The sequence below is a fragment of the Mytilus galloprovincialis genome, chromosome 4, assembly GCF_965363235.1.
Source record: "Mytilus galloprovincialis chromosome 4, xbMytGall1.hap1.1, whole genome shotgun sequence".
Lineage (NCBI taxonomy): Eukaryota > Metazoa > Mollusca > Bivalvia > Mytilida > Mytilidae > Mytilus > Mytilus galloprovincialis.
Window position 1 is genome coordinate 5,705,123 of NC_134841.1, and position 19,092 is coordinate 5,724,214.

Genomic DNA, 19,092 nt, shown 5'->3' on the forward strand with positions numbered 1-19,092 from the left:
TCCGTAAAAATTATCATATGCCCCTGCAGTGCATTATCCCCAATTCGACCCACTGGACCTTTTATGAAGACAAGACAGCGAAATTACAATGTCATCTTATCTGTCAGATATATTTAAAAAAAAACAACCTTTGAATGTATAGGTGTCAGGAAATGATGAATATACATCAACAGATTAGCAGATTATAATACAAACAAATATTCTTTACACCATGACGGAGCTGTATAACATATATGACAAATTAGTCAATTATCTAATCAACACTTTTGTTTTACGTCTTCAAAGCATCTTTCGCATAGGAATACTCACGTAGATTATTACTATTTATGTTGTTTAATCTAGAAAATTCATTGAGTAAATACATAACTATGAAAAAATACAACCTCAAAACATCAGCACTGCATCGATACCTCTACAGGTCGACTATCAGTTCCCAAGGGTATTATAAGCTCAGTAGTCAGTACATTGGTACTGACATGACTTTTAACCAAAATTTCTAATTTATCCGTTTATATACTTGTTTCTTGAAATGATTAGAAACCAAGGCTTCAAATTTCTCAGGCAAAGTTGACCTTAGAAGGATTTGGCTGTCTTTTTATGTCCATTTTGGTGATATAAAAAGCTCTTTAACGATTTTTATTTAGATATTTTAAACAGCTGTATAAATGTTTTACATTTGATTAAACTTGATGTGCAAACTAAGGATATCCCGAGTTATAAATGTATCATATTTTCTTAATGTCAACTGTCAATCCACATTCAAATATTGTTCTGACAATTAACGTGCTCTGATATGGTCACCTATAACTAAAACATAGCATTCTGATTTCCCATGAAAACCTTTAATTAGTATGTCATTCAGCACATCTCCTCTTAAACTTTAATTCAAAATTAAGATTTAATCAATTGGCTTAAGTTAATATATTTTCTATTCAGCAAAGGCTTTATGTTTTCATATTCATTTGTTAGCTTTTCGTAAACAAAAACTTTGAAAGCCCTATGTTTGTGCTCAGTAAGACTATTTTAAAAATATTTGTTCTCATGTTTTATTGGTTGAATTGAAGTTGCTACGCCTATGACATGTTAATTAAGAATTATATGCTTCTTTTTGTAACTTCATTGGGGTGTAAAAGCGTTGACCGAAGTATATTTTGTATGAAGCTCGGAAGTGTTGCACACGGTCAACGCTTTTACAACCTTATCAAGTTACAAAAAGAAGCATTCAATAATTATAGTTACATTTTTTAGCTAGGATAATGAAAACACGATTTTTATCAAGTTTTTATTTAATTTACCTGTGCATTTTATTGTGGGACCTCGTGTCATCATGAATGATAAATTTTATTGTGTAATGCAATTGCGTAAGGGATAACGCGAAATTTGCAGTGTAGCCAATCGGAATAACGTATTAAATTGAAACATACACCTAATGTAATTATATGTTAATACAATACCTGAGTAAAAACCCGAATTCAATTACCTGATAACACTCCAGCTAGACCCATTAATAATCCTCCAATGATGGGTGCATTTCCACTTGGTTGTAGTTTACCTTCAACGATATAAAAGAAATAAAGAACTGTAATCGTTATAAATTGTAATGTATAATAAGTATTGTTCATTTAAGGTCAAGGATCAGTAAATAAACTAGTCCATAGATTTTTTTAAAACTTAAAACTCAATTAGATATTGAAAATATACATCAGAAAATGTAAAAAAAAAGTATATGTCACCGACTTCGTTTTCAAGAAAAATCCATTTTTAAAATGGTCCGAGAGGGTACTTAATTACATTGAATATATAGGGTAAATCTATATTTTTCTTCTACAATTTTCGGTTTCTGGTATAAATCACGAGAACCGCTCCATAGAATTTTTTTTTAAATTAATATTTTTTCCCTCTTTATCTTACGAATTAGATGATATTAAAAAAAATTATGGTCACCGACTTCGTTTTCCCTGTAGAAGCGACGCAAACCCAACATTTTGACAAAAAAAAAAACAATCAAAATTCGTGACGTCGTAATTTTTATTACATAACGTCAATTAATCATGCTAATAATTTCCAACGTTCTTCGTGTTGATTATGCACGATGATTATGTGTTTCGTATTAATAGATTCTTTTTATCATAAGAGTCTGGATAATTATCATAAATTTTTATTTAGTATTACAAATATTCTTTATTCTTTATATTTTAGCACCTTATTATACACTTTTTCTTTTTTTTTCTTTTTTGCATTTTATTCTGCAATTTTTGCCCATTATTCTGTATTCCGTAAACCCCAATCAGACTCTCTTTTATGGAACATTTTAAAAAGAAATTATACGTTGTAAAACATGTGATACATGTATGTTCATTATCAATATAAATATCTAAAACAATTACTAATTCAGACAAAAATACGTTGTAAGTACATGAACGCAAAAATGGTAAAATCTTAAAAATAGAAATCATCAGGGTTACTGTCTACAAGTTGACTCAATAAAAGATGTAATTTAAGCTATATTTTTTTATCCCCCTCAACTACCCCTGTACGTCTGTCCGTCCGTCATTCCGTCTGGCCGCCCGTCCTTTCGTCCGTCCGTTCCCCTTTATAGTTTATAGTTATTCCGCAAAACATCTACAGTTTGAATCCTAGAACGTACTTTGCTGTCTGTTTGCATGTGGTCAGGGTTTTGATCTTTATTAATATTTGCTCTAATGAGAGGTAGTTGAACTTTGTCATTTTTGGGTAACCAATTCATAAATCTCTTAGATTATCTTATAAGTCATCTGTTTACACTTTTTCTCCGTTCCGATATATGATTTTGCCACTTTTGAAAAAAAGTTTTTTTTTAGCAGCGGAACAGGTAAAAGCTTGTGTTTTGGTACTATATCACGACGTGTTCTGTCCATATACTGCTGCCTAACATCGCATATATAAACAAACATTATATCAATGATTCTACAAATTATTGAAAGAGTGTCGTGTGGTTATTTATACATCTTCAAGTTAACTAGTAAAACACGCAGACAAACTGACATCTTTGTTAAAATCTTTTTTGTTCTGTATAAAATTTATTGTATACAAGTCTACAAAACGTTTTAAAAAGTTTACTAAATGGTTATTGTTCCATAAGTGTACATATGTATGCTCGAAGTATATATAGAATCAGTACATGATACACAACATGCGACAAATAAAGTGGGGGGTAGTAACGACAGGAAACTTAATTAAACTAAGGCTTTGATGAATATAAACTTTAATAAAACTGGAAGTTACATAAGGGGAACAGGAAAATAATAATATATTGCATCACTTACAACAACCTTTAAATTGACCAGTGATTTTGTATTCATTACTGACCAGCAACACCGAGATAATCCAACGATTTTTAAGGGTCCATATGAAGTGTGGACCTAAATGGTCTTTATCTTTAGATATAACGCTTATTCTGTAAAATCGTCACTTAACGTTTTTGTAAAATTCTTCTATCATTACATGATTTCTTAATTCTGTACATGGTCTACACTATTGTATTAAATAATTATTTTATTTTCCATTGTTATTCTTTATAATTTTGTAAACTTTTTTGTTCAATTTTGACATTCGTCAGTATCCGTTATTCTGCAACTCCCTTTGAGATCTAACTATATGTGACAATAAATTATTGTGCTTCTCTCTCTGAATTTCACTTTCTCTCAAGACATGTGTAGTCTTTGTAGATCTTTGTAGTACAGTATTTTCCAGAAATTACATAGTGTAAAAACATTTCCGAGGAAACCAAATTAACGGATGTTGAGATAAGACATAAAAACAGATGTACATATTTATGTTTGATATGCCTACAAAAATACCCCCGCCCCTCCCCCCCCCCCCAAAAAAAAACGATCAGGACCCCTGCTACTTACGGGATTTACATTTAACTTTAGGTACTGAAAGTCTGTGACACTGTGCATATTTTTCAGTCGGTATATATAGTAGTACTATGATATAGAGGTGATCGATATAATCTCGTTCTCAACCTTCAAGTTTTATGAGTGAAATAGAATATTGAGAACAGTTCTATTGTATATTTGAGATGCTACTCTCAGCTAGGGTACAATTTTTTTTATTCGGTTAATTTTTACCCATATATATATATATAACAATTTCCTTTGAGGAGACAACCATACGAATCAATACTATTAGGATACTTAGCCCTGTATAAATCTTCAAACCATATACTATTTATACATGTATCTATTTAAAGATTTGTTTTCTATTTTTAACATCGAAATTGCGGACGTGAAAGAAAGCACCATTACAAAAACAAAAAAACAACGTTAGATTACAAAATGTAGCGATGGATCCATTTATGATCGTGAAACAACAATTTTGCTTATTTTTAATTTGTTATAGTCTAAAAACTGTGTATGAATATTAAAACTTGTTGTTCCAACCGTGAACAAGGTTAATTAATTTAAGTGTATTATAGTTTAGTGCCATCTACTGACTGACAGCAGCGACGAATTTACAGTAATGGCAGTATTAGTTTATGTGGTTCGATTTCCTTTTCTCTAATTTAAAAATATTTTTACTTGTTCCAACTGGTGTGATAATGTTCAAAATATGGGAGATATTATAGTCTTACCGTACAATACTATAAGTTTTAACTTTAGTATTAATGTCCCAAACTTGCACCCCTTCTGCGTATTTTCTGCTAGATGATGTCTTTTCCCGGTGAATATAGGGTTTTTGAAAGGACAGTTTTGACATACTACATATAGAATACTTCCGAGACCACACTGATTTTTCTCATCAATTATGTAGAAATAGTAGTGAGCAACAGTTTTCAGACTTGTTTTAACTGGTCTGCAGATATACAAACTGAATTTTAATGTGCGTATTGTTATTCTTTTACTTTTCTACATTGGCTAGAGGTATAGGGGGAGGGTTGAGATCTCATAAACATGTTTAACCCCGCCGCAATTTTGCGCCTGTCCCAAGTCAGGAGCCTCTGGCCTTTGTTAGTCTTGTATGATTTTAAATTTTAGTTTCTTGTGTATAATTCGGAGTTTAGTATGACGTCCATTATCACTGTACTATTATGCATATTTTAGGGGCCAGCTGAAGGACACCTACGGGTGCGGGAATTCTCGCTACATTGAAGACCCATTGGTTGCCTTCGGCTGTTGTTTGCTCTATGGTCGGGTGGTTGTCGCTTTGACATATTCACCATTTCCTTTCTCAATTTTATCTACCACCCTACGTCCCGATTTTCGTTTTGAAGATCGTCTTCAAGACTGTTTTCATATTCATTTTCAATTTTTAATTTTAGAAAAACAAGTTCATTCTCCTAGAAGTAACATACTTTCCGTCAAATTTACCGTTGACGTTGTCCCATCGAAAAGTCGCCGGGTGCATTGCAAAATCTGGTCAAAGGGACGTAATTCGTACAAAACGTCGCAATATTTCGCGGAATCCGCTAGACGGCGTTCATTTACTGTTACTTGACCTTAAGACATTGTTCTTGGAATCTAAAGATTGTTGGAAATTTACACATGGACTGGGCCATGATATTCGAATTTTATCCTGAGCATTAGCAAGGGATGAAACTAACGAATATCACGGCCCAGGCCATGTGTAAATTTCCAACAATCTATGGCTTCCTTGAATTATTTCGATTCTAAAAGGACAAGTACGGTCATTAAAATACTGAAGCGAGGGTTGGTTTGGTGTGTGTGTGGCTAATCTTTTTTTTACTCCCTGTTAGATAAAGCTCAAATATTTTAATAAATCCGTAGCTTGCATGGGTAATTTCGTGAATAACCGCTAGAAAAAAAAACTGTTAAATTTTGCTAATTCTCAAACCTAACATTTGCCATTTTTAATTAACATGATTTTCTCGTAAGCTTCCGTCAAATTCAAAGTTGACATTTCGTAACTAAGGAGCCGCCATGTTGACTTGCTGAAATTAGTAAATATGCAAATAATGCAATAGAATAGAAAATAATAAAAAAAAAAAAAACCTACATCAAAAATCAGTTTTAATACAATATCATACGAATTTCGATGGTTCACGTTACAAGAACTTTCAACTTTGGCGATTTCATTTGTATGACGTCACGTTTTGAAATGGCTTAAATGCGTCAAATATAATAGACTTTCGCGGAATTTTATATTATTTTTATTTTGTTGATTTCTCCGAGCTCTTGTGCATTAGTTTCTTTTATTATGCATCCGAATAAGAATAACAGTTATTTTGTCTTTTTTTAATTGCACTTTTTAAAACAATAAAATCGGCAAAGGGTCTGCAAATAGGTTCCAATACATGTAGATTTACGTGGGAAGTATATTGAAACAGCAATTATAATGTATATCTCTGAGTCTGCGCTAAGTATAGATATATCGAGAATTTTATCACAGTGTTGTTTACAAGGCGAAAGAAGCACGTCATATTAGAATTAGAAACAATAATTGATAAATGTAGTTCGTTCTTATGTTGTACTGTTATACCACGGTTAGGGGGAGGGTTGGGATCCCGCTAACATGTTTAACCCCGCCACATTATTTATGTATGTGCCTGTCCAAAGTCAGGAGCCTGTAATCCAGTGGTTGTCGTTTGTTTATGTGTCACATATTTGTTTTTCGTTCATTTTTTTACATAAATAAGGCCGTTAGTTTTCTCGTTTGAATTGTTTTACATTGTCTTATCGGGGCCTTTTATAGCTCACTATGCGGTATGGGCTTTGCTCATTGTTGAAGGCCGTACGGTGACCTATAGTTGTTAATAGTTGTTTTGTGGATAGTTGTCTCATTGGCAATCATACCACATCTTCTTTTTTATATTATGGGTTTAAAAACAGGAAAAAAGGTACATACGACCTTTGTCTTTCATAGAAGTAAATCAGAACACTTCCTACGACACATGTTCGGAATTTTCCATTGTTCATATTTTGAAAATTTCATGTTTACCAGTGTGGTATATTTACAACTCGTCTTATATAATATATATATATATAAATATAATATTTTATCTTGCCTCGTATAAATTTCTAGGAATATAATTGGTTAAAACCAATCGCGTAGAGACCGGGTATATTCCATATTAGGCTAATAGGCGGGGCTTATTCAATACACGGTTATAAATGGTGTTACGTCCCTTTATAAAAACCACACAGTATTTGAAAAATCTTAAAGATTTCAACAGACGATGCAATTGATAATGAACAATTAAGGTTCATCATAACCTTTTGGCTAAAATGGCCGTATTTACACCCCAAATTTTACTCTGAGTACAGACTAACCTATACACCTGCAACAGTTTTAAGGAATGGCAGGAACTAGATATATAAATTTTAAATGCATTTAATGTTTCAGAAAATTATAAACTTTTCTAGATTTTGCTATCCATTTTTTTTCGTTCCTGCAGAAGGTGCAAAAATTAACTAAGTAGTGAAAACGATTGAGAAGCTCCCCTCATTTAATCAATGTTGTGAGTAGTTTTGATTTAAATGGACAATAGATGGACAATAGACACCTGTAAACAATAGGTTATTTAACAGGTTTAAACTGTGTAACTGAGTGGACCGTATCAAATGAAACTCGGGTGTTTGTTTATTTTGCTATCTTCTGCAGACTGGAAAAAAATGAACAGCAAAATCCAGGTAAGTTTTTAATTTTCTGAAACGAAGACTTCATATAACTTTTATATATCTAGTTCCTGCCATGCCTTAAAACTTTCCTGGATGTACCAGTTTGTCTGTACTCATAGTAATTTTGGAGGTGTAAACACGGCCATATTTTTCAATTCCTTATGATGAACCTTAAAATAAATTCATGAAACACATTTAAAGCTAACACGTTGTTATTGTTGGCATTTGTTTTTGTATATGTATATACCAATGGAAGAAGATTCTTAATGATAACAGTATCAAAGAGTTGAGCACTTTTATATGCAACTTGTCTAAATACCAAATGTTAGGAAAGTCGGTAAGATAAATTCGTGATATAGTGTGTTAGTGATCTAATACGATAAATATGGGGTCAATAAAATACATATGTGGATTTCAGCCTCACTCTCATCCAATATGAAATTTTCTGACCTCATATATATCGCATTAGTTCACTGACACACCATGTGTCTTATATCATTCGTTAGCTTATTGTGATCAAGTCTAGGTAATTATAGATCTCATCGTGTGATATTTCTTGATCTAAGGCATTTTTTAAAAGTATTATGGTCATATGATATTATAAGATTCAGGTAAATGAGTTTTTTTTTTAAACAGATCATATAATAGCATGTGACTACGGCACTGCTTCGATGGCTATAAAATAATGAACACAAAATAATATCTTGTCAAATTTACTGAAGTTGTAACTTACTGTCCCACAGACGAACATGTTCGCTCTGTCGGTACTTATGGGATAACTGAAATGGCTAAGCCACGTTCAGCTGGCACACCGTTTTGAAATTTTGGATCATCAATGCTCTTCAAATTTTGTACTTGGTTTGGCTTTTTAAGTATTTTGAGATGAGCGTCACTGATGAGTCTTATGTAGACGAAATGCGCGGTTGGCGTATTACATTATAAGCTTGGTACCTATTTACACCAGTAGGTCGATGACACTGCTGTTGGACGTTTCGTCCCCGAGGGTATCATCAGCCCTTTAGTCAGCACTTCGGTGTTGACATGAATATCAATTATATTGTCATTCTTATGAATTAACTGTTTTCAAAAGTAGGAATTATTCGATATACTCAGGATTTTCTTATCCCAGGCATAAAGCACCTTAGCCATATTTGGCACGACTTTTTTGAATTTTGGTCCTCAATGCTCTCCAACTTTGTACCTGTTTGTCGTTCTAACTGTACTGATATGATCGTCACTTATGCATCTCATGTAAACGAAATGCGCGTCTCGAGTATTAGATTATAAGCATTGTACCTTTGATAACAATCCGTCAAAAATGTCGGCCTAGGAAAGCTGCTATCTTATGGAGCCAACTGTGCTTCAAGACATATCGCAGGACTTTATTCAGATTTGCAAGCGGAACATTTCTGGGTATTCTTAGAGAAAACTCAATTTAGCACAAGTGATTACTGTCTTACTTTTCATTCAAAAAGAGGGTTTGAGATTTCTAGAAAAAATCTATTTTATGAATAGAAGGACAGAAATTAAACATTATCAATGGAATTTTGATATTCGATCATACTGAGTGACACTCGAGTATGTGAACCCTGGGGTTGAAGTCATAAAACTTTGATCAGTGTTTACAGCACAAAAATCATGCTCAAAACATAAAATCCAGCATTTTGATTGGTTAATTTTCGAAATGAGTACAATAAACTGACTCAAAAGTTTTATGACCACAAGGCCAGGTTGACACCCCTAATTCAAAAAATGCGTTTGACAATTTGTACTTTTATTTTAAAACATTCAGTAATAAAGAAAGTATATCAATTTAAATGTCAATGTCAATGTCAAATAGCTACTTTTGATTCTATATATAACTTGCCGTTGTTAAATATTTGTCAAACTTAATCATGGTCGATAAATATGATAACCATAGTATTCCTTTGAACACAAATATTTCTGTTTTTTATATTTTCATCAATCTTATGTTTACAGTTTTACCTATATGTTCCAATATTAAACTGTAATCATTAGTTGTCTCTAGAATGAGTCCACTCTGTCTACCAAAAACTGCAAGACCAATATTATCGGTCATTCCCAACATTGCAACTTCTCTTATACCTTTAAAACAAAGAAATGAACGAGGAATATTAATCAAAAATATTAATTTGCATATTGCAATTTATTCTTGGCGTCATCAGATTGTTGCTTATTACATACATAATATCACATTGTGAAACTTGCCTTCAATATACTGAACAGCTGCTGATTTCATGGACTCAAACTTTGTACCTTTCATCCGTTCTGAAATGTCTAATACCAGTGTAATGTGGCGTCCTCCTCCACGTCTAATTATGGAGGAACTATGTTTGTATGCATCTTAAATAAAAAAAAAAAAAGATATGCAATGCAATATATCAGATATTAAGTATATTCATTACTCTATTTATCTAAAATAATGTAAAATTATTGCAATATACACAAATATAAATTGTTTTTTAGTCCAATTTTAAGCATTAACATTAACATTACATTATTTACTAATTAACCATAATTTATTTTGCGTACACATCCTTCTCTTTCTCTGCAAAAAAATATATACACGAAATTAAACTTGAACTGTTTCGTTTGTTTCAGGACTATCAAATTTCGATTTCTTTACATACATACTGAATGTTAGAATTTGCTTTAGAAGTTGTAACCAGTCTGTTATTGTCCTAGGCTGTTTCATTTCGTCAAAACCTGCTTAAATAATTAGAAAATTTTGTGAGTTTTAGCGTCTGGCGTATAAAATTATAAACCTGGTACCTTTGATAACTATCAAAATTTTAAAATATATAACGGTTTATTTGTATTGTAGTCCTGTCATGTTTATTAGTGTTATATCTAGCATTGCTGTAAATGTGCGAGGTTTGATTAGCCACAAAACCATGTTTAACCCACCATTCTTTTCTTGAAATGTCGTGTACCAAGCCAGGAAGTGGCAGCTGTTTTCTTATAGTTCGTTTCTGTTTGCGCTAAATTGTCCTTTGGATTTTGGTTGTGCTTTCTGTTGTTTTGTTGTTTTCCTCTTAAAGTTGATGTGTTGCCGTCGGTTTTTGTTTGTAATCCGGATTTGTTTTCTCTATATCGATTTACGACATTCGAACAGCGGTATACTTCTGTTGCCTTTATTTTTCTCAATGTCTCAGTGCCTGCACCTGTTACATCAATTCTCTACAAGAAATTTTGTTTGAATGAGTGAAATAACTTTACCATACTTTATGGTATAAGTGAAATACAAGAATACGGATGTCAATAAACAAAGGACACTGTCAACATATTTACTACAGTGTATAATCGTTCGAGCATTGGTCTTCACCTAGTACACATGGTTTGCACTTTAGTGAATTAATATGAATAGTTCAATATTTTTAGCAACGACCGGAATAGCTTTAAAGAATAATTTTTTTCAATTTGATATCTAATCTTTTAATCTATTAATAAATTGATATTAAACTTATTCTTAATATTGTAGAAGATTGATCGAAAATGCAATTTAAAGGCTATGACTACATGCTTGAAACAGCGAGTTACAATTTTCTGATCATTAGTATTGCATGGAATTCATGTAGATCCATATTGTCAAATATGACAGATGTTGCACTTAATATTTAAGCTATTGAGCACATATATTGTCTAGGCAGCTTATCGGTTAAGATAAATTGTATAAAACCTTACTATTGATTATTTTTTTTCGAATATTCTTGGGTTCATGAAATTTTTGTCCTGTTTAAATTTCAAAATTCTTCGTTATTTATTTGTTGAACACCTACGATTAAAAATGCTATTAAAACGTGACCTCTAAGATCTGTGTTTGAAACATGTTCGTAATTATTCAAATGTTCATATTTAATGAGTTAGCGATAGGAAATAGTCTTTACAGTTGTTTGACTCTATTTTTTATTTTCTAAAGTAAACATTGAAATTTTAAAATGTAATATACAGTTGCCTACCGTAACTTTCCAGCCCGGAGTCCTCATGAAGATCAGTTTGAGTCTGTGGTCGACTGTAATTATATGAAAAGTTGGTAAAAAATTAAAAGGAAAACAGTTTTTTCCTAATAATAGTTCATAATCTATAATTTGGTGGTCATATTAGGTGTGATTAAGAGGTAGACAAAACATGACAACACGACGGGTGCCGTATGTGGAGCTGGATCTGCTTTCTATTTCGGAACACTAGAGATCACCCCCAGTGTTTGTTGAGGCTCATGTTGCGTATCGATTTATGAGTTTGACTGTCCCTCTGGTAGCTCTCGCCTCTCTTTTCTGGACCCCTCGCTGTATAATGTCATCACAACGAAACTGAATTTAGAGAAAGAAACGTTAAACAGATGTTATATCTGTTATTTGATTATTTATTTTTCTCGAATAACTAATATCTGACTTCATGAATAATAAGCATGCTTTATAAATGGATTTTTACAACTCAGCTGATATATAAAGGATTTTTCTGTTGTATATCCGTAGTTTATAAACGGGAAAACTCAAGGTTACAAATGTATAAATGGATCCATAGGAGTAATTCCGTTGCTGTTTCTTTAAACATTCTAAAGTTCTATAACAAAATCTTTTCAATTTTGAAGTAACATCAAAACATTTTCTTCTGCTATGCTTTGCACTACTATTTCTCATTCTTGATTGGGAGATCGGCCACATCGTCTAAATAACAGAATTTTTCGTACCAAATGGGAACGCAGATGCAAATGTCCTGTTAAAGGCATAAACAATACGACTGCAACAACAAATACACCAAAGATGAAAGCATCATAACGCTGGAAATTTTGATCGACAACATATTTGTTGAGTTTAGACTATCCATATTGCAGTAGACAATAGGTATTCCAATGGTACAAATATCGCACCATTACCGACCGATTTGTAAAATGTAAACGATATACATCATGTCTTACATCGGGCCTGTTGCGGACCACTATGAGTTGTCGCAAAGGTTTTGATCATTTACAGACAATTTGGTACTGTCTCTATTTAGTCTTGGCATATAATTGAACAGCTTGTTCTTACCATTTTATAAGATGTCGACTTTGTTTGTCTCAACGATCTTGAACATTTGTTTCTTTAGATAATGTATATATATATGTCAGGCAATCGTTTGATATCATATGCACATGAAATATAACCATCGACGGTCAATCTTATAATTATTTCAGTTTTGTCTACCTTAGCTTTGCAGAATTGTTGGACTTCTAAACATATACATATAACAATAACAAAGGTTCAAGGACTGTTGAATTGTTTTGTTATAAAATCTTTCACTTTAAATTAAAATAAACTATTAAGACAACGTGGTATTTTTGATTTGCGCTGGTTTAAATCCAAAATATTCTTTTGGTGTATTCAAAAGCGCATTGTGGAACATGTATTGTTCGTTTGTTAGTTCCTTTGTGTACTAGTATATGTTTTGTAGGTAAGGCTGCTTGGTGTAGTATTGTCTACATTTTATTCAAAGTAAAGTTGTTGACCTACCTTTCCCATGTGTCTGGCGATGTAACCTTTGTATCATCCATAAAAGGTTGTTGCTCGATATTGGGTACTGGTATATTTTCCATTGGAACTTCAATTGTTGAAGAAGAAATTTCACAACCTTCAAAACATTCTGTGCTACTATGATATCTTACACGATTATCATGCTTTATCTCTGATCTCGTTGTTTTGAATCCAAAGTCATTTTTTGTACATCTATGGTTCGTTTGTGGTACATTAGGATCGCTCAGTGCTACGTCTGGGCTTTTAATTGCATAAATACATTTATCCTTGATTGGTTGATTTTCTTTTTCATTTAATCGAATTCTTATATTATCGTCAGCTTTATACTTTAAACAATGTAGATCCTCTTGACTTTCAGTGATAAATTGCGTATAGTCTGCAGCGTCTTTTTCGTGTGAATCACTACAAAAATCACATTGCTTTCATATCACATTTATTTATATCCATTAATTGATATTTTGACATTTTGTAATTGTTTTGAATTCGGAGGTTTAATTTCAGTCTCAATGTTTCAGTCCACTAGACGTTTGGTGCCCTATTCTGCTAAATGTTATAATTATCAATACAATTGGAGCCTCTTCTATTTCAATATGCTTTTAAAGTACTTGTGAATCTAGTACAACACTTTTGATCAAGTTCCATTAGTTGTCGTCAAAATGTTCAATGTGGGTTTGGTAACTAATATTTGAAATAATTTCTTCATTAAAATGTATCGAAATTGTCAGGATCTAATGATATTGTAGAGAAAAAAAATGAGAGAAATTAGTTTTAATTTTTAATGACTTATTTATATTTCTATTAAAGGAAATTTTAACGTGATGGTATTTTTATGTGATACATTTATTAAAACGATGGTCCTTTCTATATCCATGAATAAAATATCTCTAAAATTACGTTCGCATTTCAAGAATACTTTTTTGTCAGTGCTAGTTGACAATTATGCAAACTTGGAGCACTTTAAAGTTTTTAATTTTTGTATTACTTGTATTTGTCCTTATTGTTAAAGGCAGTTTTCATTATAAGTGTATAAATATCAAATACATTTTAGAATAAGAAAAAAAAGCTAAACAATCGACAATTGAATAAAATATGTTTATTTAACTTACCTTTTTAGTGAAATGCCCGTGCATTTTGTTTCATTTTGCGAAATGTTAGATTCTGATGACAATTCCGCTGGAACTAGAAAAGTGAGGGAAGAAAAGACGTTACCTTCAAAACTTTCTAAACTATTGTGAAAGCTTAGACGATTATCACCTTGTAAATTGGAACGTGTACTTTTATATCCAGATTTATTTTTCGTGCTTCTGTGAATCGGTTTTTGTATATTCATGTTGCTTGTTGAAAGCTGTTTGTTGTCAGCTGTCTGGACACTAATGTTTTTGTCTGTTAGATTTTCTTCTTCATTACATACAGATTTACCATTATTGACAGTTCTGTGAAATGGTTCTTCAGCACCAGTAATAAAGTCACTGTCATCTTTATGGCTTCTTTCTGTACATAATGACACGTTGTACACATCTATCGATACATCTGTTTTATATGGACACATTGTCTTATATTGGTCGGGATTAATTGCATGTGTTGAATCCACATTATGAATATGTTGATCTAATTTGCAATCCCTCATATTTTCACCATTGTCCTCAGAGTCAAGCATAAAACGTTTCGTTGGAGGTATCTTGATATTTTGTAATGAAGTAGTTGAATCATCATTAATATTTTGATTATCACTTTTATTTGCTGTATGTAGTAAATCGCTATTTATTCCTAAGGTTCTGTTATTTTGAAGGTTTTCCACTGCAAACACCAATTTATTAACCATTTCTAACAAAGAATGGACTAATAAATTAATATCGGTCAGTGTGGTTGAATTGTTGTCACACTGTGTATCTAATTTTTGTACATGTTCTTCAAGATCTGTAAAAAATGTTACATGATATATTCATGATTACAAAATATTTAAGAACTATACGTCACACAGTTGGTTTTTTTACCAATTTTCTTAAAGTTTTGATATAAATATAATACTATGATGTTATAAATAAAATTATCATATATATATAAATATGTATTTATTAATATGCGTCGGGGTAGCGATTCCATTTAAATTCAATATTATAAGGAGGTTGAGGTTTTCTCGTCCCCAGCCCCGTAATGTAGCTAAAAATCATTAAATATAAAATGATTACATTCTTTTTAACCGTTAACTTTATCGCATTAAAAGTTTATTGTTTCTTTTAAAATGATAATTGCCAACAGAAACAAAATAAAACAAGATTCTAAAAATTGCGTGCATCAAGGATTATTTCTGGATTTACCTTCATCAGGAACTCTCACAGCCGAATATTTGATAGCCAGGGGTGTATAAGAATCAAACAGTTGCCAGGGGTGTATAAAAATCAAACAGTTGAAGACCCCTACATTACTGGGAAAACATGAAACATTCATTATTTCAAACCCAAAATGCGATATTCAATATAACTACAACATGCTATCGATTCTTAAAACATTTTACTGGTATTCCTATTCTAATGCAATATCGATAAATATTCAAAATTAAAGTTCAAATATTCCTCAAACGTCGACTGTAATTGACAATTCACTCTCTCGGAATTGGTGTTATTTGAAGAAGAGTGGCGTTACATTTCATATCGCAGGATAATTGAAAAAAGTTAAAATATAGCGAAATATTGGGAAAATAATTGGATTCAGCACGTAAATGATATATATGATACAAAACAAAAATAACATTAATTACTTACTTTCCAGTCGTTTGATGGTTTGCTTTGAATTTTTAACTAAGCTGAAACAAAAAAAGAAAAAAGATCCGAATTATTTCTAATATGATTGTAAAATATTTATTAATGCCAATCGATTTCGGTCTCAATTTGTCTGAGCCATACTAGTAGTTGGTGAATTTTTAAATTACGGGCTTTAAGAATTGACAAAAACCGTTAAACAGTTTTGATTGGAGTTTAATTGATATTATTTATGTAGACGACTCGTGCATATTTTGTGTATACAAGATAAGCGGAATATAACAAGAAGACATTTAAAACACTAGATAAACCACAAAAACGCTACAGAAAAAGTAAGATGAATAAAAGACAAAGAAATAAGCAAAAACAAAACAAAAAAAAAAAACAAAAAAAAACCAACTATATAACAATTTAAGGATATGAAATTTGAACACCGATAAAATGGGTAGTGATCTCAGGTACTCCGGATGAATAAGCATAATCGTTTAGCCAAATGTACATAATACGTCTTGTTACTTTTATGACTTCTTCATAATATAAAATGAGTTTAAAACATTTTTTGCATTACATAAAGAAATAACCATAACCATAAAACTCCGATCATGATTGATGTTTTCTGCGAATCTGTCACAGCTGATCAGTCATAAATCTTGTATTGAAAAGCTAGAATTTATGATTTTAATGAAGATATTGTACATTTTATTATAGCAGCATTTCTGATATAATAAAATACATTAAGCTTTGATAATCAACATAGCAGCGTTTTCATTTCTAAAAAAAGAAGAATGTAAAAAAGATGCATTTGAAAAAGTATACGAAGAAAGAGAAACATCTCAAATAAACAAATGAAAGAAATACAACTGTCCACAAACAAACACAAACATCACAGATAACTTAAAAAGTACTTAGCACGAATATCACCAAATATTTTGATGCAAACATGTATCTGAAAGCTAAGAAGTTCCTGCCTGCCGTATTGGTAATTTGACGGACGCATTATGTAATAAGTCTAAGTGAATCGACTTTTTAAATTGCAGCATGTTTACCTTAAACTTGGACTTTACGATTGGATTTTCCTCCAAGTTAAGTATTTTTGTGATTTTACTTTTCAGTAATCTTATCATTTAGGTTGTTAGCTAAACTGTCTCATTTCTTTACGATATATAATGTTACCTACGTAATTGATTTGATACGTTCCCATACAGCTGTCTGTTGTCTTTTCATTTCCTGGACTGCATCAATAATTGAATCCATCTGAAATGAAACATTAGGAAGCATAACGTAAAATCAGCGCAGCGTACTAACAAATCTATCCTTTGACAATTTAGACATAGACCGCAATAAAACCTGTACAACAAAGAAAAGTAAATAGGATGACGAAACATTATTTATATATATATATATATCTGTCCTATATGTTCTCCCATTTATTTGTATTGTAGTTCTGTCATGTATTGTTGTCATTTTAATGTTATATTTAACATTGCCATAAAAGCGGGAGGTTTGGCAAGTCAGGAAAATGGCCATTGTTATATTATAGTTCGTTTTTGTGTGTGTTACATATTCATGTTGTGTTTCTGTTGTGTCGTTGCTCTCCTCTTTTATTTGATGCGTGTTTCTCAGTATTATATTGTAAGGTTTTTTCTCTATCGATTTATGACATACTACTGTTGCCTTTATTTAAAAAACATATATGTTAGAAATATCGCTATTGTCAGTCCATGCTATGTATTGTATCGATTGGCTAGTACCTTCAAACTTGAAGCAATATATAATACATACACAATGTAACAACAACACGGGTCAAACATCTAATGAAAAAGAACATATATGGTGTATTAATGATGAAATGAAAAGACTACATTAACCTACAAAACCAAAACAAAGAAAAGCCATCACAAACCAATAGTTTTTAAATGTTTATATCAAACATCACAAGTTGCGTAATTGTGCAAATACTACTTATGTATAGGTTCCATACATTGGGTTTGCTTGCATTGTTGAATTACAACTTTACTACAAATCGTACAACGCTTAAATTTCTAATGTTTTTGTTTTTTGTTTTTTTTTATTTATTTGTTTTGTTATGTCTTTTTTTGCCATGTGATTATGGACTTTCCCAATTGATCTTCCTCTAAGTTCAGTATTTTTGTGATTTTACTTTTTATGTTAAGTGATAACCCAATTTACCCGTTTATTTTATTAGTTTTTGGTATTTGTTCCTTGCTTATAAAATATATTACTAATATATTCCCATACTCACAATTTCCTTATGTATGAAACATGTATTTAATGTCTCGATATGGTACTTATTCGAATCACATCCTTATACATAAATTGAAATATAATATAACATACCTTTTAAGTAATTGAATAACTAAATACTATCCCATAGTTTCAACACCTTTATATATTGTTTCCTGTATTGTGTAGATTTCAAAGATAATTGAATATCTATATGTTTTCATAGTTTAAAATATAAAACGTATAAAGAACTGCACTAAACATGCTAAAACGAATTAGATAGGCGTAAAACTTATTCAGTTTGCTACACTATAACGAATACGTTTAATTATCATAATTCAAATAAGATAATCTGTTCTTTAAACAATAGTTTTCCCTGTGGGTTTCCCATATTACAGTGTTTCTATGAATACTTTATAAACTTCCTTGAAATTACATTTTAATTTAAATATAGATTACACTATTCCCAATGTTAATAATGTATCCTTTTGCATATCCTCTTGTTTCACCTGTATCAATTTTCGTTTTTATTTCTATGTAGCCTGTAATGAATCAATGAATACATTACTTGCACATACCTTTGCTTTATGAGACATGATCGTCATTACCAATCAACATTTAGATTCTGCTTTGCTATAAACTTTAAAAAGGATTTAAATTTTCAGTTTTTCTCGACATAAAATCATATATCTTTCAGGAGGCAAAACACACTTATATACTTTATTGGTGTGTTACACACCTCTACACAATTAAGCACCAATACAATAAATCAAATACCACAGTAATTAACTCAGTTATAATAAATCATTTAGGATATAAACATGAGGTATGATTGTCAATAAGACAAATCTTCATCAAAAACCAAATGACATAGACAACTATAGGTCACCGTATAAAGTATTGTACCAAGTGGCAAAATCAGTATTGAATATAGAT

The 19,092-nt window shown here is 31.4% G+C and overlaps 1 protein-coding gene across 1 annotated transcript; it reads right to left on the reverse strand.

Moving 5' to 3' along the window:
• Positions 1 to 1,472: 1,472 nt before the first annotated feature.
• On the reverse strand, positions 1,473 to 18,592 carry LOC143070953 (uncharacterized). Its single transcript, XM_076245054.1, has 9 exons — positions 18,271 to 18,592; positions 17,090 to 17,166; positions 15,916 to 15,956; positions 14,260 to 15,070; positions 13,133 to 13,555; positions 11,600 to 11,652; positions 10,275 to 10,346; positions 9,849 to 9,983; positions 1,473 to 1,552 (listed from the first exon to the last, which is right to left on the reverse strand). Exons 2-9 carry the CDS (start codon positions 17,164 to 17,166, stop codon positions 1,473 to 1,475), a joined length of 1,692 nt encoding a protein of 563 aa, XP_076101169.1. The 5' UTR covers positions 18,271 to 18,592.
• Between the last annotated feature and the right edge of the window lie 500 nt (positions 18,593 to 19,092).

Excerpts from the sequence above, each read along its gene's own strand:
- LOC143070953 (XM_076245054.1), bottom strand. The coding sequence starts at position 17,166 with ATGGATTCAATTATTGATGCAGTCCAGGAAATGAAAAGACAACAGACA. Across the intron at positions 15,957-17,089 it reads GAACGTATCAAATCAATTAC|CTTAGTTAAAAATTCAAAGC; the intron begins GTAGGTAACATT and ends TTTTTGTTTCAG. Across the intron at positions 9,984-10,274 it reads AAAGCAAATTCTAACATTCA|ATGCATACAAACATAGTTCC; the intron begins GTATGTATGTAA and ends TTTTTATTTAAG.